The sequence below is a fragment of the Globicephala melas genome, chromosome 15 (genome assembly GCF_963455315.2).
Source record: "Globicephala melas chromosome 15, mGloMel1.2, whole genome shotgun sequence".
Taxonomy (NCBI): domain Eukaryota; kingdom Metazoa; phylum Chordata; class Mammalia; order Artiodactyla; family Delphinidae; genus Globicephala; species Globicephala melas.
In genome coordinates, this window is record NC_083328.1 from 34,585,974 (window position 1) to 34,610,065 (window position 24,092).

Sequence of the window (24,092 nt, forward strand, 5' to 3'; positions counted from 1 at the left end):
ATGGAGGATGAGGCCTCCGTGATTCCTGGAGCTGCTGGCAGACCTTTGCTCCCAGCCGGTCTCACCGAGAAGGCACAGGGTGTGGAGACCTGAGAGCACTTGGGGCTTGTGGGGAGGCCAGAGGGAGCGGAAGCCGTGACCCGAGAGGGGCAGGCAGGTGCAAGGCCTGGAGCAGGGGGCCAGGGCCAGAGACAAGGGCTGGCCAGTAGATGTTGTGGAAGAGAACCCCAAAAGTCAAGACTAGAGCCTCCTAGATGGACAGAGACCCCGATCTTGGAGGTGGAGGGGCCCCTGGATGTCGTTGAGTTGACCCTCCCACCTGGTGGAGATCGCAGAGGCCTGGCTTTGCATGAGTGAGGGCGGGGTGGGGGGGGCACAGCTTGGAAACAATGGGACAGAGTGGGGGTCAGTTTGGGACGGGATTGGAGATAAAAGTTGGGGATCAGGCTGGAAACCAAATTGGACACAGTTCAGAGGAGGAATGGAACCCACTCGAGTGAAGCTGGGCTAGGCTGGGGGCTTCATTGGAAGGGGGCTGGGGCCTGCGTGCCGTGGTTTTCCTTTGACATCTCAGCACTTTGTGTGGCAGAGGCAGTGGCTCTGGTTACGGCATGGGGGTTATTTATAGGCATGGAAGGGGTACTCGAGCATTTTGCCACCTTTGTTCCCAAGACTCCTGGGGCTGAGTTCCTCTCAGGGATGCTCCAGGGGTGCTCTGGGGACCCCCAGGAACCCGGAACTCCTGCTTTGCCTTTTCGCGACGTCTGGCTTCCTCTGCGCTGGGGATCGTGGGGCCTGGGAGCTTCTGTTTCTTGAGGTCCCAGACCCAGGCAGGAGAGCCTGTGGCAGGCAGGAGAAGCAGCCATTCCCTGGGGGGTTAGAGACCAAGGTGGGGGGCTCTGGCCTCGCGTGTGCCGCTGGGCCCTGCCCTTGTCTGTCCTTGAGTTAATTTGGGCTCCGTGGGGCTGCAGTGGCTGGGGTGGCGAGGATTCCAAGCGGCTGTCAGGCGGCTAAGTATGGAAACAGTCGTGTCATTTGATCCTGAGCCCGGGATCCACTGCCACCCTCTCCCCAGCTCCGCCCGGCCCCAGCTGCCACCTCGCTCTGCTTCCATGCCGCTGCCCCAGGAACTTTTAGCCTTTTAGGGACATCCTTTATCTTTCCTTCCACGAAGGGAACTGGACATCTGGAATGTTCCACAGGCCTCATTGGGGGATCTTGCTGTTGGGAAAGGAGGCGGGTGGGTGCTCTGTGCAAAAATCCTCTCTTTGCAGGCCCTTTCCTTCGCAAACTCTGCGGTGTGACCCTGACCTGGCTTCCGGGAAAGGGTTGTCCACCAGTGTGCGAGGTTCCCGCCCTCCTCACCCCAGCTCAGGACTTGGGCTGTGCGTTCTTCCCGGCGGTGGGCTTTCTCACCCCTCCAGATGCATATTGCACACCCCAAAGACTGCTTCCTCCTGCGATACCTGGGGGAGATTTCAGCCATAAGAGTGGCTTCCCCCCACCCGCATAATGACAGTCCTTCCTACTGGTTGACTTTCCCCTAAAATATGCCACCCGGTAAATGCCACCGTGCCCACAGGCAGCAGCTTTGGTCCTGAACTTCCCACCCCACTGCTGAATCCTCATTTCCATTCCCGTGTCACTCGCCTCTCACCTGTGGCAGGCAAACTTCTCTCTAACTCCCCTTCCTGCTTCCTGGGGGGACCGTACAGAGCTGCCCTTCCTTCTCTTGTGCCCATGTTGCTCCCGTGGCCCTCTGATCTGGGGTGATGGGCTCCACAGCCTCCCCCCCGAACCCTGATCCACCCTAGTCCTTGGTCTCGGGGTCCTCCTCTTTGTCTCAGGGACCTGGCCTGGGGAAAAGCCTGCTCAAGGACAGAGGAGAACAGCCCCAAGAGGGTTTACTCAGTCTGCTCATTGTCCAGGTAAGGGAGCGAAAGCCAGAGGAAAGAGAGCCATGTTCAAGGTCAGACAGCAATTCAGTGGCAGGCACACCCAGCCAGGGCTAGTCTTAGCCCACCTGGGAGTTTCTGTCCTCCCTCAGCTGCTCTCTCTCTGACAGGCCTCCTTGGACGCCCCAGTCCCTCTGTCTGTGGGCGTGAGGCCACAGGAGGCTAGCTTCCCTCGGGATACAGGTCAAGACTGATGCCTTTGAACTTTGACTCCTCAGAGAGCATGTGGGGTGGGATGGGAGAGGGGCTGAGAAAACATTGCTTTGGGCTTAAGCTGCTGGCATTTGTTAGGCCGAATTTGGGACATCCTTGTTTCCCATTACCTGCTTGAGGCAGAGATGGGGGGATGGCAGGTGTCCTGAGTCTGCTCATCTGTTTCCTCCAGCCCAGCCCTGGTTTGCAGACTTGCCCACCTGTTCTGGCCCCACCCTGACATCCAATGGAGAGAGGTTGGTTCACACTGGGGCTCCCAAAGGCCCTCCATGAGCGATGGGGGTCTCTCAGGAACTCCTTCGTGACCCTTCCTCACCCACCTGGAAGGAGGCGGTTTTCATATACCCTCTGCACGGCAGCCCAGATACCACGATCCACCGTGGGGAGGGCTCTGAGAAAAGGTCATGTGCTCAGGGGTCCTGGGGAGATAGCAGACCCCAGAAGCCTCTCCAGCCCTCCTGCAAGTTGTGTCCCCAGCAAGGTCCCCGACTCCTGGCTCAGTGCAGCTGGATGAGCCATAGGGAGCACGTGGTCCACCGTGTGAGGCACTAGTCTGGATTTGCTCAATGGATGCAGCCCTCAGATGTGGGCACCTTGCCTGGTGGCCTGTGGAACCACAGTTTGGGAAATGCTGGCTTTGTCTCCCATCTGGGTGTGACAGTGAAGCTCAGACAGCTAGTTCAAGGGCCAGAGCTGGAATTCTGGACCAGAAGGAGGCCCTGACGAGGCCAGTTGCATCCACCTGGCCCTTTGGTGCTCGCTTAGGTGTGGTGGGCTGGGAAGGAGCCTAATCCCTTTGGACACAGGAGAAAGATGGCTGGTCCTCCTTCAACGTGGTCTGAGAGGCCAGTACAGGGCATAGATATGATGCCTTCTGGCCTGGAACAAGGGTGGTGACTGGGGCAGGGGGAACGGGTGGGGTCTGCCGCTGTGGGATGCCCCTCCCCTACTCCAAATCCAATCTAAAGCTGGACTCACAACCCCTTACATTTAAATATTGCTCGAGGATAGTGTAGGTCACAGCTGGTATGACCTTGCCAGAAAAAAAAAAAGACCAGGATCATAAAAGAACCAATTTTAAAAGTTCATCTGGGGTCCTTATGAATTTTGGGTTCTGGGGGACATCTGGATGGAGATAGTTAGCTTAGGAGGAAAGTCAGGTCTGGGGATCCAGAGATGAGATTTGTTTGAGTAAAGATGAGGGTGAGGCTGTGAGATTGCCAAGGAAGCTGTCGCAGAGAAAGAGATTCAAGGACCGGACCCTGGGGAGTGGGAAGAGGAAGAAGATAAATGGATTTCAGGAAGATGGAATGAGATCCAGGCAGAGGTGGGACCTGACAGCGGAGCGGAAGGATGCTTCCTGGAGAGGCAGTGAGTCTCACGGAGAAGCCATGGAAGGTGAGGTGTTAGCTTGGACACCAGGAAGCCGAGAACTGTCAACGAACGGCTCATATTATTCAGTGAGGACAGGGAGGCAACACATTCACCCAGTGAGACTTTTAACATTAAGTCTGTGAAGGATAAATGACCCTAAGAGGAGGTGGCGGTGGGTGGGTTTGCCAGAGGAGGCTGTGTGTTTATGGGCTGGCAGGAGGGCTCAGAGGAGCAGGAAAGGCTGATGAACACAGTGGATGGAGTGGCCTGGACGTCAGAGCTTGAGTGGGATGCACAGGTCCTAGGTGGGTCTGAGGAGACATGTCGTGGAGACCCCAGAGGGACACCATACACTCGAGGTCCCCTCAGTAGCCCTAGTACCCGTCAGGGAGCTGCACTAGGAAGTGGGGATCCTGGTCTATACTGGGGATTGCTATGGAGTGGGGAGGGCCATGGAGGGGAAGGAACCAGCTGATCTGCCCAAGAACCCTGTGGGGTGGAAAGGGAGGCTGGTTGTCCCAAGATGTGTGGACTTGCACAGCAGGGCCCAGACCAGAGCCTGGTCTCCAGTCCCGTCCGAGATGAGGCCAGGAGATGGCCAGTGAATCAGCATTTTAGGCACAGTGGATGTTGGTCTCTTGCTGTTGGTTTACCAGCCCCAAAATCCGACCCCAGGCTCCACACCCGAGGTGTTCATTCCGCAGATGTGCACTGGGCCTGCACCCGAAAGCGCTGTGTTCAGACTCGGGTTAGATTACCTCAGTGGAAGCCGCTGGGGGGCACACAGCCCAGAGGCAGCTGGGCTCAGGTTTCCTCCAGGGTGTTTTCCCGGTGGCTGCAAGGCCTCCCTCTGTGGCTCCCTGGCCCATCGGCGGGACTCATTTTGGGCTGAGGGGACCCACAATCTGCTCTGGGAGGCCAGGCCCCTCTAAGACCACTCACCTGCCTCACCTGCCTTCTCAGGGGCCATCTGGACTCGGGAGGTAGAAGTCTGGCTTCAGAATCCTACCTCTGCCCTGTCGGGTTCCTTTTCTCCCTCTTGGTGATTCCCTTCTCTCCCCCAACACCGGCCCTGCTCTGTCCCCCCATAATATATGCCCTGAAACTTGTTCCAACAAGGGTCAATGGCTCAACACTTAAACTGTCACTTTCCCAAACCACTTGTTTCAAAAGAGTCAGAAGATTTTACCTTAAGGAATGCATCTCTAACATGGAATTTCTCATTGCTCTGGTGGGCAAGGTCTTACCCAAAGTCCCTAATCACGGCATTGAGGCAATAGATAGTCCATCGATTCTGAGTGCCGAGGGGTGAGCTGTAGAGCGGGGCTTTCTCTACTGGACCCTGAAAGAGGGAGGCAGGGAGTGGACTGGAGCCACGGTGGCCACAGCTGCAGAACTTGCTCAGTCCTCAGGAGGCCCCATCCTCTCTGCTCACCCCCAGCCTTTGTGACCTCAGCTGGAGGTGAAGCGGGTAGCATAATTCGGCAAATGGGATGGGTCAGTTTTAGCTGAGTTTCTGGAGACATCCATTTCCTGGTCTGTGTCACCTGTGCTGTGTCTTTCTCTGGGTTCAGGGACATCCTGTTCCATTTGGTTTCAGCCGCATCCCTCTCCAGCCCCAAAGGAGGATTTGTTCAGAGTCAAGGTCCCAGGTACCCCTCTGCCCCGGGGACAAGCCTGCACTCTTTGCTTCCTTGTCCTCCCTCTCAGAGAGCTCCAGATTAGCCTGTCCTGAGCTGCCCATCCTCAGCATGAGGGGTTTGGTGGAATCTGCTTTTAAAATGCCTGAGCTGTTAGGTCAGCTGTTCACAGCCCCAGGCAGGGCCTACAGTAGCTACCTCTCTACCCTCCAGCTCTTCCCCGGCTGGGCTGGTGTGGAGGGGAGCCTGGTTGTGGGTGTGCCCAGAGGCCTGCTTCTGAAAGACCAGGAGACCATGGGGCTGGCTGGCAGCCGCTGCCTGGCCCCATCCCAGGAGCCTGTCTTTCCTGGGATTGTGTCATCGGGACGACAGGAAGGCACAGTCGCTCTTGCTCTGTCCAGCTCTCAGTCCAGGACCCAGAAGGATTTCGGGTGGGAGGTTGGCCCAGCTGGGGCAGGCTCCCCAGGTTCATTTCAAGGCTGTTAAGTGATCAGAAGAGGCTTTTCTCCTCTGGCCCTTGGGTGGGCCCTTCCCCAGGGGTCCTTGTCTTTCACAACCTGGAGAGCACTTGACCTCTAGCCCTCTGTCAACTCAGAGAGAGTGCTCAAGGGCACAGAATGAGCACAGGCTGTGTGGCCAGTCCTGGGGAGAGGAGAGCTCCTCAGAAGCAGAGGGTCCTGAAGAAATGGGTGATGTGACCATCCCTGGGGAGCCCACCCTGGGTTGGGAGCCAGGATGGACTTGTGACTTGGGGTGACAGGCAGTACGTGATCAGCAAGAGGCATGAGGGTGCAATGTGGATTTGGACGCAGCAGGAACAGAGGGGAGGAAGGGTGGGGCTGGTTAATCACACAAGGTGGGCACTTGATGGGAGAGGCCGGAAAGATGAGGCGGATGGGGGCCCTTCTCTGAAAGGCCCAGCTCTCCAGCCCCAAGGCCAGGCTGTGCCCATTGTGAGGTCCCAGCTGGCCACGCTGTGCAGGCAGGAATGGGCTATGGCCCATTGTGAGGTCCCAGCTGGCCACGCTGTGCAGGCAGGAATGGGCTGTGGCCCTGCCCCCAGGAGCCACATTCTATTTAAGGAGACGACGCGCACTGAAAAAAAGTGTAACTAACACCCCTGGCAGCTCTGGTTGGAGTTCAGAGGAGGGCTGGAAGGTTGGCCTCATGGAGGGGCAGGGTTTCAGCTACACTGGGAGGAAGGGGACCATTGCTGGACTGCCAGCTGCAAGAGGACAGGGCTGCGCATTTGTTTAATTTGCTCACCACTCCATTACCAACACTTAGCACTGCACCTGGCTCACTGGAGGCACTCGACAATGTCTGATGAATGAGGATGCAGAGACAGTGGAGTATCTGAAGATGGTGATCAAAGCCAGGAGTGGGGGAGCTCGGAGCATTGCGCTGGCAGGGACGGGCTGACACCGGCTCTGGCTAGATTGTGGGGCTCCTGTTTGGGGAGATCAGACCACCCTGATGGGTTGGAGCCCATTTGGAAGGGCCTTGAATGCCAAGCCAAGTGGCTCTCTCCCTAGCCCTCAGCATACTCTAGCCTCCTCCCCTTCCAGTGAGCCCCTCCCCTTCTCCTCCCTCTCGGATATTTTTGGATACTTCTAGAGTGGGGACTGCATTTTGAGCTCAAACAGGTGCAGGCAAAGTCTGGCCTGGAGTTCTGGGCCTGCAGGAATTGGGTTGCACTGGGAGATCAGCCCACAACCAGGCCAGGGGAGAGCCCTGGGGTTTGGGAGCAAACCCTCCCTCCCGCACCTGGTCGCTGCCAAAACTGCTGCTCCTGGTTCTCCTCCAAGTGGCCATTCATCTGCCTCCCATAGAATTTTCCCTAGATGGCAATAGGTGAGGACAAAGCCATCGCCTTGATCACTAGGTCTCTGAAGTGCATCTGATTCCATAGCTGCCTGCCCTGTACACCTGCACTCACCAGAGAGGCTTTCAGCCACTGCTGGTTACTTGGTCTTTCCTTCTGCCCTTTGTTCCAAGGATCAGGTAATAGAAGATCGCTTATTTCTCTAGCTTATCCCAGGAGGCGAAGACACCAGGAATGCTCCCTGGGACCTGGGAAGGGGTCTGGACAAACTGGTGAGGGGTCACAGCCCTTGCTGTGGCCTGGGGGAGCCCATCCTGGCCTCAGGCTCCCAGCAGAAAGAGCCTGGGTCCCGGCTGTGACAGAAACAGAAGTCCTGTGGCGAATCCACCTCCTTCTCCTGTCTTTTCCTGCCTCAGTTTTGTTTTTGAGTGGATAGTTTAGGCCAGTGGCCTCTCCATCCAGACCCCCCTTCCCCAGGGCTGCCCACACGTGTGCCTGGGGTGGGGGTGGCATGCACTCTGGGACTTGAGGACAGAGCAAGCCCTGGCATTGTCATAATTCGCCACCAAGCCCCTTACCATTTCTGCACCTGTTTGCTTGCCCGTAAAACAGGATAATAATACTTGCCCTATTTACAGCCTGGGGTTGTTATTTGACTAAAATAAGAAAATGGTTATTGGATGCTTAGGATGTTTTTCGATCTTAGACGCTTCTTAAGGTTAAAAGGACTGTGACAATGAGTACAGGGTCTCGCTGCGGACAGTATTCCTGTAGCTTGACATCTGCCTCTGGTTTCCTCAAATATCATGAAACTTGGACACCTCGGGGAGTAGTCAGAGCTTGCCGGGAGAGGGGGAGCAGGGGATGGGGCCGGGGCCCTGGGGCTGGTGAGCGTGACCAAGTTAGCAAGAGAGGGACCGGGAAGCTTTTGTAGGTCTGAGTTAGGTGTTGGTTCCTATATTATTTTCCTGGGGCTGCCATAACAAATGACTCCAAACTGGGTGGCTTCAAACAACAGAAATGTATTCTCTCCCAGTCTGGAGGCCAGAAGTCTGAAATCAAGGTGTGGGCAGGGCCGCGCTCCCTCTGGAGGCTCCTGGGGAGGATCCTTCCTGCCAGCTTCTGGTGGGTCCGCAGGCCTAGGCCTTCCTTGGCTGGTGGCTGCATCTCTCCAATCTGTGCCTCTGTCCTCACATGGCCTCTTCTCTGTGTGTCTCCTCCTCTTTTTTTTTTTTTTAATATATATATATATTTTAAATTAATTTTATTTATTTATTTATTTTTGGCTGCGTTGGGTCTTCGTTGCTGCACACTGGCTTTCTCTAGTTGCAGCGAGCAGGGGCTACTCTTCGTTGAGGTGCGCGGGCTTCTCATTGCAGTGGCTTCTCTTGTTGCGAAGTACGGGCTCTAGGAGCGCAGGCTCAGTAGTTGTGGCACATGGGCTCAGTTGCTCCTCAGCATGTGAGATCTTCCCAGACCAGGGCTTGAACCCGTGTCCCCTGCATTGGCAGGCGGATTGTTAACCACTGCGCCACCAGGGAAGCCCTCTCCTCCTCTTATAAGAGCACCAGTCATTGGATTCAGGGCCCACCCTAATCCAATATGACCTCATCTTGACTAATTACCTCCGCACAGACCCTATTTCCAAATCATATCACATCCTGAGGTTCCAGATGGGACGCTCTTCAACCACTATGGTTCCTTAGCTCTGGACCCAGGCTGCTGAGCAGTTGCTGGCTGTGAACAGATTGTTCTCGTCTCTCTCCCAGGTGGTCGCACCTGTTTCCTTGGTCCTCTCTCGGGCCCCACTGCCTACGCGATTGCACTAGCGGCTAACCTGGAGCTCTGCTGACATTCCCTGGACAAGTGTGTTGAATGAATGGATGGACAGCTGGCCAGGGGCAGGGGATTCCAGGAGCAGCACCTAGCCTAGCGGTGGTGCTGGGGAGGACAGTGGGGAGAATTTTCCAGGAATAGACATGTGCTGAGGGCAGGGGGTCTGGTTTCCGGCTGGTCGTGTGATGGGGAGAGTGGTGAGCTGAGAACCCAGAAACTCTCCTGGGGAGTGAGCACCAGCACCCACCCCTGCACTGTCTCCTACGTGCTTGGCAGGGGAGGAGGAGGATGCAGGCCCCTCCTACTACTCTGCAGACGCCACTTGGAGAAAGAACTTCCCGGTGACCCTCTGCCGCCATCCACGAGGGGTCCACCTCTCAGCTTCTGCCTTCCTACGCTCTCCTTGCCGGCAGGAGCCCCTAGCTGGAAGGTGTCTGGGTCTCCTCACAGCGGAGTTAGGGGTCCCCAACCCAGAGACTGGGGTGTCGGCCAGCTCTGGGAGCTGGTGACTGTGGCTCTGTGGCGCTCTCTGTGGTTTGTCCTGGCTCTGGAGGAGCGCAGGGGTGGGGGCAGTTCTCCAGGGGCCCCTCGTCTTTCCAGAAATGCTCACCAGCATTTTGCTGGTCATTTTGCACCCAAAATACCCTATCCCTCCTACCCCAGGAGCTCCTACGATGAGCCCCCGGGGTCCACATCCCTGCCTGGCACTGAAACTCTGCAGCCAGGAAGCAAGTTCTCTCTTCCTGTCTGCCCGCCGCCGCTCCAATTAGCTGCTATTTCTTTAAGGGGAGGATCTTTATATTTAGGAATCCAGATCGTGGTTATCACAGCAACCTCCTGAGCTGGTAAGGCAGATCCTCCTAGGACCCTTGATCACAGAATAATAGGACTGCGCAGGTAAAGTGACCTCGCCCGTGGGTACTTCTCTGGCTCTGAATCCTGGTCCTGAATCTCCTGTCTTCTGGAACTTTGAACTTTCTGAGTTAAGGGAAGGCCTCATGTTTTGCCACCATCCATCCATCCATCCAATGGCTGTTCAGGTGCTGGGATACAAAAATCTCTGATAGACAGGAAACCAGATAAGTAAGTTATCTAGTTCATTAGATATTTATAGGTGCAGCTGAGAAAGAGACTAGGATGGAAAGAGGGGAAGGTGGGTTGGGAGGTAGCCTCACCAGGGTGGCCGGGAGGCCTGGCAGAGAAGCTGACCAGAAGCCAAGACTCAGGGAAGGAGCGGAGAGAACTAGGCAGTTATGTGGGGAGCATTCCCAGCAGAAAGCACAGCACAGGGAGGAAGGGGGGCCTCACGCTCCCCGGAAGAGCGAAGCAAAGAGACAGAGACGGGTGGGGGTGGGCAGCGTTGGAGGGTGAGTGCAGAGGGGGGCAAGGGGCTCAGGAAGGGGCTGTTCCACAGTCCAGGTGAGAGACAACAGCACCTGGGGCCAGGGCTGGTGGGGGCGGGGGAGAAACAGTTAAATTGAGGATAGATTTTGAAGGTAGACAACAGGTTCAACTAAGGTTTTGGAGAAAGAAAAGAAGTGTAGATGCTTTATGTGCTTTTTTTTTTTTTGGCCAAGCCCTGGGATCTTAGTTTCCCGCAGTGAAAGTGCCACATCTTAACCACTGGACCTCCAGGGATGTCCTAATGCTTTTTTTTTTAAAATTTATTTATTTTTATTAATTTATTATTCTTGGCTTTGTTGGGTCTTCGTTGCTGCGTGCGGGCTTTCTCTAGTTGCAGTGAGCGGGGGCTACTCTTCGTTGTGGTGCACGGGCTTATTGCGGTGGCCTCTCTTGTTGCGGAGCACGGGCTCTAGAGAGTGAGGGCTTCAGTATATGCAGCACATGGGCTCAGTAGTTGTGGCTCGCAGGCTTTAGAGCGCAGGCACAGTAGTTGTGGCGCACAGGTTTAGTTGCTCCACGGCATGTGGGATCTTCCTGGACCAGGGCTCGAACCCGTGTCCCCTGCATTGGCAGGTGGATTCTTAACCACTGCGCCACCAGGGAAGCCCCATTTTTGGAACAGCTTTATTGAGATATAATTAATATACTCTACAATTTGCCCATTTAAAGTGTACAATTCAATAGTTTTTAGTATATTCACAGAAATGTGTAACTATCAGCACAGTCAATTCTAGAATATTTTTCTTCACCTCAAAGAGAAACCCCCGTGTCCATCAGCAGTCACCCCACCCCCTGCCCTGTTCCACCCCTGCCCAGCCTCCCATCCCCTGGCTGCCACTAATCTGCTTTCTGCCTCTCTGGGTTTCCCTGTTCTGGACATTTCATGTAAATGGAATCATGCAATATATGGTGTTTTGTGTCTGGCTTCATTCACCGAGCATCATGTCTTCAAGCTTCATCCACCGTGTAGCCTGTGTCAGTGCTTCATTTCTTTTTATGGCTGATAATATTCCACTGTATGGATGGACCACATTTTGTTTATCCATTCATCCATTGATGAACATTTGGGTTGTTTCCACTTTTTGGTTATTGTGAATAATGCTGCTGTGAACATCGGCGTATATGTTCTTGTGTGGAGATGTGTTTGGGTGAGAGTTTATCCTACCAGTAGAAGTTCCGTATACTTTTCTAGTAGTATCGGCTTTCAGAATTCCATCACATGTCATTTAAGCCTCCCACCCTCTGACACGCAACAGGTGCTCCATCAGTAGCAGTGGAATGAAGGTGGAACGAATCTGGAGGTGGGGAGGGTGCATATTTTTCTCTTCTGTCTTATTACTGATGAAACGGGGACAGAAAACTAAAATACTTGTTCGAGGCCCACCTGCTGATTACGGGAGCAAATTCGAGTCCTGACTCTGTCCTTCTCTTTTCTTCTTCCTCCCCAGAGTCACAGAGTTTCCAGGGCTTCCCCCCCGAACCTGCAGCTCTGCCTGGCCACTGGGGTTCCATCCCAGGGGTAAGGACTTCCCACCCTTTTGTGCTCTCCTTCCAGAAATATCCCCTGGAAGGGTAGCAAGGCCAGTTAGACCCCAGACCCACAATGTTCTTGGAGCTCATGGGCATCAGCCCTGCTGGCCGCCTGTGGCCTTGGAGATGGGCCGTTGCCTGGGATGGTGAGCCAGGGTCAAGCCTGCTACAGCCTCCTGCAGGGAGGCTCCACTGCGCCACCAGGGAAGTCCTGAGCATGATTTCTTAAAGAATGCCGCAGGCGTCTGTTGTGTGAGTCTTGGTGCTCAGAGCTTTCTCAGGCTCTTCTGTGGGGTGTAAAGAGATAATGGGCCTACCTTCTGCGCTGGAGGGGATGACAAACTAGAAGGGAAGGAATGACACCCTCCTCTGCCCCGCCAACACACACAGGTCACAGCCACACAGGGCAGGGGCTGCGTTACCTGGCTCAGTGTGGACAGTCGTGGACACTGAGTCAGCTGAGGTCAGGGGGCCCCGTGTAGCCTGGGGTAGTGAGGCCCGGGAGGTGTCGTGGGGCGGTGGAACATAGCTGGTTTGAGGGACTGGGTGCGGCTGGATCCACAGGAAGAAGAGGGCGACCCAGGCATGTGGTGATGTGGCCGTCAGCAGACCTGTTACAGGTTGGATTGTGTCTCCCGAGAACATATGCTGAAGTCCTAACTTCAGCATCTCAGAATGCAACCTGTTTTGGAAATAGGGTTGTTGCAGATGTAGTTAGTTAGTCTGACTGGTGTCCTTAGAGGAAAAGGATAAGAGACACAGAATAGAGGTACAGGGAGAAGGCCACGTGTGATGGAGGCAGAGACTGGAGACACCCGTTAACAAGCCAAGGGTTGCTGGGAGCCACCAGAGCTGGAGGAGACAGGAAGGCACCTCCCCTAGAGCCTTTGGGGGAAACAGCGCCCTGTGACACATTGATATTGGACTTCTGGCCCCAGAACCAGGAGAAAATACATTTCTATTGCTTTAAGCCACCAGGTTGTGGCACTTTGTTATAGCAGCTTTGGGAAAGGAATACAAGACCAGGCTCAGGCTTCAGTGCAGGGATTTGGGACTCCTATCCGGCAAGGGTGGGAGGCCCTTTGGGCAGGCAGCCTGCTGGATCCTCAGGTGCGACCTGGCAGAGCCTGCATGGGGCCCATGGTAATGACCAGGAAGGGTCACCCTGGGGACAGCATGTGCGGAATGTCCACTCGCTCTTGCCCCGCTCTCCATCCTGCCCTTCGCTTTAACCTTCCTCTCTCCAGAGGAGCCACAAGAACTAAGGAGTAGATGGCCCGTCTGCATGGCCACCAGGTGCCGGAGGAAGAGAAGGCTCATGCGTGGTGAGAGCCTTGTCTGGTTTCAGTATTTGAAGAGACGAGATGGAGAACCCAGGGCCTTGGTGACGCTGAGCCCACCCGAGAAGGAAGCTGCTCTCGGGTTTAACTGCTTTAATGATTCCTCCCCGGATGGGATGTCCCGAGAGGGAGCCCCCCTGGAGGGCTGAGAGTCCTGGCCTGCGGGAGAGATGGAGCCCGGGCTCTCCAGGAAAGTGGGGCCCACATGTCTGGGGTTCAGGTGTATTGGGGATACAAACCGGAAACCAGTCTGCTTCCAGTGGAGATGTGAGCTCTCTAGGACATTCCACCAGAGAGCAGCCTGGGTGTTCTAGCCATCTTTGTCTGTGGTGTCCAAGCTCTGGAGCCATAACTGAGGGTAACGGATGGATTTGCTCCGGAGGCTTTGGAAGTTTGTACTGCTCAAGGAGCAGCATGTGGGAGGTGGTCTTCTGCCCTTTCTCTGTGACCTGGACGCTGGAAGACTCCTCTGGTCCAGTCTTGTGACCTCTGCTGTCCTGAACTCAGAGAACTAAAAGCTGGTCTCACGCAGCTTCGCAACAAGAGAAGTCACTGCAATGAGAAGCTCGCGCACCACAACGAAGAGTAGCCCCTGCTCGCTGCAACTAGAGAAAACCCGCGTGCAGCAATGAAGATCCAATGCTGCCAAAAATAAATAAATTTATATTTAAAAAAAAAGCATAAAAAAAAAGATGAGGATTTCCCTGGTGGCACAGTGGTTAAGAATCCGCCTGCCAATGCAGGGGACACAGGTTTGAGCCCTGCATTGGGAAGATCCCACGTGCCGCGGAGCAACTAAGCCCATGTGCCACAACTACTGAGCCTGCGCGCCTAGACTCCGTGCTCCACAACAAGAGAAGCCACTGCAATGAGAAGCCCGAGCACCACAATGAAGAGTAGCCCCCGCTCGCCACAACTAGAGAAAGCCTGTGCACAGCGATGAAGACCCAACGCAGCCAAATAAATAAATACTTTTTTTTTTTTAAAAAAGATGAGGTTTGGGGAGCCTGTCTGTCTCAAATTTGGGGAAGCCCTTTGTGAGAGAAGGTGGAAAGATCTGGCATCTTGGCGTCTCGGTGGCAGTTTTTCTGGAAGGCTCTGTGGGCCAGGCACACAGGGCGGAATAGTCATGTGTTATTGCTGCCCTACCCTCTCCCCTTGGCTTGAACTTCCTGCCTAAACTCCTCTGAGCGGACCTGGTGGCGGGGGCTCCTGGGGGTGAGATTTGCTAAGGATGACGCCTCACCCCTGAGCTGGCATGGTGGGGGGAGAGCTGTGGAGGTGGGCAGAGCTGCTGGCGGTGCCAAGGTGAAGGGGCTGCGGTAGTCGGGGCATGCAGGCTGGTGTGTGAGGCCCTTCCAAGCCATGGAAACATTAGCTCTGATTGCTGGACAAGCAAAATGCCGCTGAGGGGGAGATGGAGCTGCTCTCCCTTGTCTCTGGGATGGCCATAGCAGTGTCCTGGAAGCCTGAGTCGCTCCTGAAGGGCGTACTGTTTTGCTCCTTGCGCTCACTGGTCTTAAGGACGGCGATGAGGCCATGTGGGCAACTCGAGTGGCCTATCTCCTATCGTGCTGCCAGTTCCCAGAGCGGGGAAGGGCCCTCACCCGTTCTCACACAGATGTGGCCCTGATATGCCTTTGCATTGGGGCAAAGTGCAGGGTCACCTCACTTCAACAGCTGGATGGGAGGGGCCTGGGAGGCAGAAAACAGAGGGGGAGGCAAGTGTGGTCGCGGAAGTTTCTGGGTGAGTCAGGGCTGCCTGGAAGTGGGAGTCAGTGGCCGCAGGAATTAGCCTGGGGCTGAGGAGGCCGAGGACTGGGCCCGGGAGTGTTGGTAGCTCAGGTCTGTTCCCGACCCAGGCCAGCGGGAACCATGGAGAGCTGGGTCACCCCCAGGCGCCCACAGCTCCTTGTCTGAGCTGCTTCCAGTTGGAAGAAGGGGAGAAGGACCCCGGGCAGAAAGACCTCTCCTGGCCCACTGACCGACCCCCAGAAACAGGGGGTTGAGTGGAGTAGGGTGCAGGTGAGCCAGCTTGGTTTCTGTCCAAAGCTCGTTCTGTTTTTGTCCTGGCATCTTTGCTCTTCTAGGAAATTATTATTATCATACCTGACATTCATAGAATGCTTTTTTTTTTTTTTTTTTTTTGGCCATACGACTTGCAGAATCTTAGTTCCCCGACCAGGGATTGAACCCAGATCCCGGCACTGAAAGTGCTGAGTCCTAACCACTGGACCACTGGGAAATTCCCCATAGAATGTTTTTAAACATCATCTGATGTTTAAAATACTCCAAAGGGGTTGGCAAAGCAGGTATCATTCTCTGCGTTTTATGGGTGAATGGAGCTGGGTGTGGGGAGTGAGGGGCAGCCCATATACTAACCTGCATGGCAGTGAGGAAGGCTCCAGGGAGCAGAGCCCAGCTCTCCTGGCTTCTAACGGTGTCCAGAGAGACCAGTCTGGCTCTGGGTCTCGTGGCAAAGGAAAGCCCTGAGATGTGGGCCTGGCCCAGGAAGGTGTCAGATCTGGTTCCTGAGCTCGAGAACCAAGCTAGCTTCCTCCCACTTCCCTGGCTCGGGGAGGAGGTGGGTCTGTGTCATTGCTCCCCCACACCCGCCAAGCCCATGACGGCTCCGACCTGAACCCAAGGCGTTTATCTGACGGCGACCTTGGGGAGCCACACTCCTTTAGCCCCCAGTGGGTTGCTCCCTACCTGGTACCCCAAAGTTAGACCATCAGCCCTCCCAGAGGTGGTCTTCGAGCTCTCGGGTGAGGAGGTGGAGGTGGGGGAAACCACCCGCCTGCCTCAGAATCCAACTTGCACCCCTCCCTCCTTCCTTTTCCTTCCCACCCACCTTGGCCCCTCTGAATGGAGGAAGTATTGCCAATGACTCCTGCAAGGATCTGTGCTCACTTCAGGCAGGGAAAGCTGAGCATCCCTTTAATGATCGAGTCACACCCAGGGCTTAGGGCTTAATGTTTTGCTTCTTCCAAAGGTACTTGCCTTTTGAAAGTGAGTACTCACCCATATTCATGAATCCTCCAGGCGTCAGTGCTGAGCACGTGTGTACACCATGGCTGTGGGGTCCCGGGCGATTTCTCTGTGTACCTCCCAAACCAAGAATTCCCAGGAATTAGGGGTGGGGAAGAGGGATGGAGTTATTCTGTCAATCTCTGGACTTTATGGGTTAAAAACAATTGTCTTGAAGTCTTGAACATCCTTTTCAAAGGGAGGAAGAAGAGGGTAGGCAGAGAAGTCGCTGTCCGTCTGAGGCTGACTCACCCCCTCTCATTTCGGGGTGGGCGGGGGAGTGGCCAGATGCTGGGACAACTCAAGAGACCTGGAATTGGTGGAGAGCTGGGTTCCAGAACCAGCCCACTGCTAACTAGCCTAACTAGCCCTGTGGTCTTGGGAAAATCACTTATCAGAGTTTTAGGATCCTGATCAGTGAAATCAAACCAGTTCGTCTGTGAGGAGGTCCCTTTTGACCCCCATCCCATGGTTCCCACTGACTGCTGCCACATCATTGTGTCCTATCCCTTGGGTGAATTATTTTGGGGCTAGAGTCCAGCCCGGGACAAGCTGTCCTGGTGGGATTAGCCTTGACTTTAGGAACTTGGCCAGGAAGTCAAAGAACCTTCCGTGAATGGCTGCCTGGTCTCCTTATCTGGGGGGAGGAGAGAGGGGCCCACAGGATGGTGAGGGAGAGGGTCTCAGGGTCCCAGGAGGTCCCACTTCCCTCCTAAGTTCCTTTTCAGCATCAGCGTCTGTAAAGCCATCTGAAGACTCATCCAAGAGGTGAAGAAACAAGGGGCCCTGAGCAGTGAACATTCACTCTATAAATAAGGCCAAGAAAGGGCTTCCCTGGTGGCGCAGTGGTTGAGAGTCCGCCTGCCGATGCAGGGGACGCAGGTTCATACCCCGGTCCGGGAGGATCCCACATGCCGCCGAGAGGCTGGGCCCGTGAGCCATGGCCGCTGAGTCTGCGCCTCCGGAGCCTGTGCTCCGCAACGGGAGAGGCCACAACAGTGAGAGGCCCACGTACCGCAAAAAAAAAAAAAAAAAAAAAAGGCCAAGAAAAAATGTGATGCCAGAGGGGTTGCTGCCATTGGCTCAGTCCAGGAGTGCTCAGGGACAGGATCTAGAACACGGAAGGGTTGGGCTGCCGCTCTGGCCTCGTGAACTTTGATTCTGAAGTGCCCTCCGCTGCACCTCAGGCACCGCAGATGAGACGTCCAAGTGTCTGGGCAGAGGACAGCCTGGTGAAAGACGGGGGACTCCCTGGACGACCAGACCACTATTCCTGACTCCCAGGGACAGGTGTGTCCAGAGGTAGAAGAGGAAAGTGATTGTACCACCAGGACTCTTTTTTTTTTTTTTTTTTTTACTGATGACGCATCTGCATAATCATGTATGAGTAATGGTGTATTCTACCTGTGTGTGACTTTGCACTCAATGGTTTCACTTCAAACGGATGAGAAGTCACGTCGACAGATGCTTGGAAACATGTGCTAAGGAGACTTGGAAGGTTGGAACTGAGCCTACATTCTGGTCCGTGAAGAGGTCGGCCAAAGCAGGTCAACCAAACAAAAGATCTTGGGCGTTGACCTCCCTTTTCCCGAGGTCCAGTTCCAAACTCGAGACAGACTCCCTGACACTTGGTACTGAGGGTGACCCAGAGCAGGGATTCTCAAACTTTGGTGTTCATTAAAATCACCTTGTGAAACACCCAGATTCACACTGACCCAACCCTGGAGATGGGGCATCTGTGCCGAGAAAGCCCTTGGAAAGGGCTTGGATGCCACTCGCTGTGGTCCAGAGAGCTCAGCTTTGTTTCTTGGCCCGAGTGCTAGCCCAGCCCTGGATGGCCTGTTGAGCCAACACTTGACTTTGCTGTGTCTGCTTTCTCATTTCAAGAGAAGTTAATAATCCTTGCTTTCCCTGCTTCAGAGGACTGCTGGGGGGGATGAAGAACATGAAGTTACTTGGGGAAGTATGAAGTTCTGTGTGAAGGTCAGATGTCATCTAGCTCTGTGCCGGGTGCATGTTGATCAGCAAAGTGAAAAGATGCTGTGACAGGGGGCTTCTTGGGCTGCTGGAGAAAATGATCAAGAGGAGGAATTTTTAGGGAGAAGGCAGGGGAGGCAGGAGAGTGGTTGTCAACCACCCCACCCCACCTGACTTAGGCAGTGGGACAGACAGACCCAAGGAGAGCTGCTGGGCAGGAAGTACCAAGGCAGTGGCTGAACCCCAGCTCCTTCATCTCCCCTCACCCACTAGGCCCTTCCATGGAACCCAAGCATCTCATGCGACATGGTTTGCAAACCATGTGGGAGCAGAAAGAACTCTAGACTGAGGGCCATGAACTTGGGCTCTGTCCCAACTTTACCCCTGATCTTGGGCAAGTCTCTAAAGCTCTCCAGCCAGAGCTTCCTCCTCTGCAGTGGACTCACCAAGTCCCCTGGCAACTCCACAGTAACCTGAGTCTGCACAAAAGTGTTTGGGAAGAGTTAGGAGCTGGAAAAAAGTCCAGTGTTTGGTGGTGGAGAGAGGAGAGAGGAACTGAGCCTGGGGTTCCCACTAAGGCTGTGGGGGGGGGAGCAGCTGAATGGTTGCCCCCCCCATCCCCCAGAGAACGGCTGACGGCAGAGGGGGCGTCAGGAGAGAAAGCAGAGCCAGTTTATGCTGTTTTTTGCCTGGGGCACCAGCCTGTCAGGCTCAGGGGCCTTCCCATGATCGCCCAGGCTGAGCTGGGGACTTGCTATTCACGTACCCTGTCCAGGGCCCGGGCGGCTGCCTTGACATTAGCACATACAGTGCGGTACCACGTGTCCTGGGGTAGACTGAGACTCATCTTACCAGGCTCTCACACTGGCCAGCATGTCCTGGGTCCTCTGCGTCCCCCACCCCTCCTCCAGGGCCGCTAGGGGGCTTCAGCAAGACCCTAGGGAGGCCAGGGTGGGTGGTAAGACACTGGGTTTGATTTCACAGAATTGAACTGAGTTTAACTGGAGGCTCTTGAAGCCTCTGACTGCCTCCTGGAGGAGAGATTGGGCCCAATGGCACAGCTGCTTCCTGGGGATTGAGCTCTGGGGACCCAATGGCATGGCTTGTTCCATTGAGAGACTTTCTGTCAGAGAAGTTATTTTTAGCCTGGGAAGGAAGGTCACAGGGCATGAAACCATCACCCTGGGTTTTTTTTTCACTCCAAATTGCTTAGCGAAAGGGCAAGGGCAGCTTGGCACTAAGTCATAAAAACCAGGGAAGAGTATGGATGTGAATGTGTATACACACATGTACCCACTTGACTTCCTGTCCAGGGTCCAGGCGTGGAAATACACAACAGTGAGAAGGTCACGTATACCTCCAAAGTCTGGGGTCCTTATCTCCCTACAGAGGATGCAGCTCTCTCACCCCCACCAGGACAGATGGTGTTTTGACAATATTAGAAATGCCACAGGCATTAGGACCCACAGTCTCTTCAGCCCGGTATCATCACCATCAACAACACCATCAAAATCACTATCACCACCATCATCATCACCATCATCATCAACAACATTAATAGTAGAGGGTGACAAGGCCTGTTGGAAAGGGCTGGATTCCCTAGAGGAGAATCCTTGACCACTGCTATTTCAAGGTCAAATGCAAAGGCCTGTTGACCCATCTAATTTGGGAGCCTCCAGTGGGCACGCGAGCGGGGAGGGGCCAAGAGCAGAAGCCTTGAGGTCAGGATGATTTGACTGAGCAGAGGTTTGCAGCTTTGGCTGCATGTTAGAATTGCTCCCCAATTATTTTTTTGGGGGGTGGTAAATTCTGATTCTGGGGCTACACCCTGGACTGATTCAATCAGAGCCTCTGAGGAGGGGGAGAGGAGTGGGATCAATACACAGCCAGTGTCAAGAACCACTGGTTCAGAGGCAGTTTTCTGAGCTCATGTAGACTGTGCTTCTCAAACTGTAATATGCAACAAATGAATTGTTAAAATGCAGATTCTGATTCAGTGGTTCTAGGCTGGGGCCTGAGAGTCTGCGTCTCTACCAGGTTCCCAGGTGATGCTGATGCTGCAGGGGCCTGGACCACATGCTGAGTAGCACGGGGGGGGGGTAGGATGGGGTAGGGGGCAGGGTAGAACCCTTCTGTAGGGTCAGGCAATCTCCTCGGCAGCTCTGGAGTTAAATGGCCTCAGCCAGTTGCTAGCTGTGTGATGTTGGGCAAGGCATTCAGTGCCTCTAATTCCAGTCCTCTCATCTGTAAAATGGGGATGAGTAAGACTTGTTTTACAGAAGTAAGCAAGTTGAGTAAGATCAAGTAAGTTCATGTTTTATACATAAAGTGCTCAAGCATTGCCTGGCACACTGAATAATTGTACAAATGTATCTCACATATATTTTGCTGCTCAGAGGCCTGTCAATCTCTTGGATTAAACCAAATTCCTGCCATAAGATTTTTTTCCAGAGGTTCTCAGGGGTGGGAGGGTGGGGGTGGGGGGGAGATAGAGATGCAAGCAAAGGAATCAGGACTTACAGGTATTCAGGTGGTAATGAAAGAAAATTTTAATGAGTAACCTCCAGCTCCCCCCACTAAGAGACCAGGAATTCCTATTGTACCCAAATCTCCCCATGGACCTCTTCATAGCACTTTCTGGGGGTCAGGCAGTGTCCCAGCTCTGGGAACAGAGGGAGGATTAAGCCTTGGTTCCTGCAGTCCAGGGGTCAGAGAGGGCGCATGCAGGGAGGGGCGAGGTACCAGCGGGAAGGGGTTCCTCTATGCTCCCCTCAACACAGTGTAGCATGGAAGGCCTGGACAAGGAGCAGGCAGTTCTGGGTTCCACTTGCCCTCTAGCCACCTGGTGTCTTGGGCAAATCAAAGACTTTCTCTAGACCTTCACTTCTGAAACCTGGCTGACAGTAATAAGGGAGGTGAATGTGGTCACAAATGTGAAGGTTGTTGGGGGAAGTGTTATATCAACATGTGGGCTCCTTTATAATAAAAGGCACTCAAACTTCCCATCCTTCTGAATTTGACAGCAGGTTGTATCTGTGAGGGTTAATGAGAAAATATTTGTTCCTGGCCTCTGGAGGCTTCCCCAGCTTTCAGGGAACAAGGGGGTGGGTACCCCGAGGCAGAAGGGGTAGGTACCTCCAAGAAGTGGCTTTTCTTTGTGGGAGGCAGAGCTGGGCCTGAGAGAGGAGGCGCTGTACCTAGCAGGGAGGAGGGATGCTGCTTCCTCAGAAAGAGTCCTGTGAATCAAGGGAGACCTGGGGATGTCTCAGCTACCCTGAGGCAGGGCACCCACGGTCCCGTCCCCTCATCCCCATGTGTCGGCAATGTTCCCCCTCTGTGGGTCTCCTCCTTAAACAGGTCCCAATCTGGGTGGGAGGGGGCAGAAGGGTTAGGCCCCACCCTCTCTTTTGACCCCATTGTCCAAATAAATCACACTTGTCCCTTGACAGAGGCATCTGACACAGATTGGGCCCCTTCCTGCCTTCTGCTTTGCTCTCCCAGTGCCCTTGGCTCTCCCCGTAAAGCTCTGGGCCCTTAGAAGGGGATCCCCTCAGGAGGGGTTTGCTAAGGCCACCAGGAAGCCCAGGCCTGCCCGTTTTGTGTATCTCTTCCTCCTCAGGCCATGTCCCCTCTAATCTTAGGTAGAGAGGCCAGCAAATGCCTGCCCTTAAGGGGACAGAATTGGATGTGTGACTTAAGGTTGAGAGCCACAAGTAATCCCCTAAGTGCTCTGCTCCTTAAGCTAAGAGGATCTGGCCAGCACACACCTGTTTTCACTACTTTGCTGGTAGCAATATAAAAAGCACGCTGGTTAATGACTCTAGGAACTGATAAGGGGTGGGGTGGACATGCATCTGTCCTATCCTGGAAAGATCTCCGGGTAAGCCAGGCTGCACGTGTCTGCCCGCAAGGCTGAGGAAGGGCTGGAAGGGCTCGCCCAACTTCCATCCCCACGGGGAGGCTGGAGAGGCAGGGTCAGGGGCGGGGCTCGGGGTGGGTCAGCTGTTCGCTCTGAGCCACGGCTCCCATCAAGAGGGAGGCTCTGCCGGCCACGCAGGGCGGTAATGAAGACCAGGGAGGGAGGAGCCCCACAGTCCCGCTGGTCCGCACCGCTCTCCTGCAGACAGGAGCTAGGCTGAGTTAGACTTTTGAGAAGCAAAGCGTGTGCCAACCCCTTGACATTTACCAATCGTGTTCTAATCATCTAGAACTGCAAGTTTCCGCTTCGGGTGGCACAGAAGATGTTGGCAGTTTGTTGGAGAATCATTTCTCTGCTGGAGACCCAAGTCTAGAGGAGAAGGAAAGGGCGCTTCAGGCAGAAGCGTCCCCTGGAGAGACGAACCCGCTCCTTCACCCCACAGATGGCAGGGAGGCTGGGGGCTCGGAGAAGACAGCCGCCGGGGCCCCCGCCACCAACCGCCTGGGCTCTGATCCTGAAGCCAGCCTCTCCAAAGCCTCAGCCTCCGAGTCAGCTCCCCCCGGGGAACCTGCGGGGTCTGGGGAGGAAGATACGGGCCCACCTGGAGCAAGCGCCCTTCCCCCAGGAGTGGAGGGGGCGCCCGGGGAGGAGGGGGCGCCAGAGCTCAGCTCAGGAGAGGGCCCAGGACTGGAGGCGGAGGGACAAGCTGGGAGTGGCGAGGTCTCCGAGGAAGCCGCGGAGGCGCTAGGGGACGACCCCGCGCAGGAAGCAGCAGCAGGGCCCCCAGAGCCTGAAGACTCAGGGGACTCTCTCAGCAAGGAGGTCGAGACAGGAAGGGAGGGCAGCCCAGGGCCCGGTCAGGAGTCAGAATTGCCAGATGGAGTCGCGGACTTGGACGCAGAAGCCGCGGAGGGGGCGGAGGACCAGGGGGAGCCCAGCCCCAGCCCAGCGTCGGACACGCGCGCAGAGGTGGGGGGTGCGCAGGAGGACCGCCCCGCAGAGGGGATGCCCGAGGACCATGAGGACGCGGCCTCCTACGAAGAAGAGGGGGGCGAAGAATCCGAAGAGGACAGCGGCGACGGGGCTAGTTCGGAAGAAAAAGGGGGCTCCTCGGAAGAGGAAGAAGCCGGGGAGGAAGTCGTGGAAGGAGCCCAGGAAGCGGCGGGAAGCGCGAGCAGCGGGGAGGAGGGGGCCCGACCGAGCGCTGAGGAGTTGCACGCGGGGCCCGAGGGGGCCGAGGCGCAGGAGCCCAAGGAGGAGGGGCCTCAGGGTAGGGGATCCCAGGGCTGCTCCGGGCACCTCCGCGGGGGAGGAGGGCTGGCGGGGGCGTGGCGGCTGCTCTGGGAATTGGGACGGCTGCGGTCTTCCCGGAGGTCTTGTGTTTAGGGGCAGGCAGGGTCCCACAGGGCGGGAGAGCCCCCAGCCAGCCCCGGGTTCGTGGGGTGGAGGCCCCATGGGGGTTGCCCGGCCCTTGGGGTGCCTTCGGGCTGTTCATTAGCCACTTATCCCCACTTCGGAGGGACCCTGGAGAGCCCAGAGGAACCTGATCACGTTATAGGCCATCAGAAACTTACCGGTTAAGGTCCCTCAATGCACTTTAACACAGACCGGTGCCTTAACCCAAAGGACGGGGTGGCGGTGGGGGGCATAGTGGCAGGATTTCAGGCCCAGAGGCAGGCTGGTGGGTGTGAGGGGGCACTGCGGGACCATGTTGGTGGGCTAGCTCCTGGGATCTCCCCTTGAAGACTAGGCCATGTCAGGATGGTGATAAGAAACCTCGGGCTGTCTGTGACACTGATGTCCCACAGATGTCCGTCCACCTGCTTGCTCTCAGTGCTGGGGAACGGGGTGGGGGGGGGGTGGGGGGGCAGGGCCAAAGCTGCTGGGCAACATTGGAGGCTGTAGCATCCTAGGGAGGTGTGGCCTCATCCACCAAGTACACTGACCGGGACCAAGAACTGGCTTGTAGGATGGAGGCACTGGGGTCAATCTTCACTTTCCAACACAGGTTTTCTTGCAGAGTTTAGTTTCCACACCTGTCAGGTACTC

At 55.4% G+C, this 24,092-nt stretch overlaps 2 protein-coding genes across 2 annotated transcripts in view; both read left to right on the forward strand.

The window, feature by feature from the left end:
- Positions 1-23,429, forward strand: LOC138842325 (golgin subfamily A member 6-like protein 2). The gene is made up of 2 exons (XM_070043553.1): positions 1-79; positions 22,333-23,429. Exons 1-2 carry the CDS (start codon positions 1-3, stop codon positions 23,427-23,429), a joined length of 1,176 nt encoding a protein of 391 aa, XP_069899654.1.
- Positions 1-24,092, forward strand: part of LOC132593487 (sarcalumenin) — a 35,178-nt gene that overhangs the window by 177 nt on the left and 10,909 nt on the right. The window lies entirely within an intron of this gene.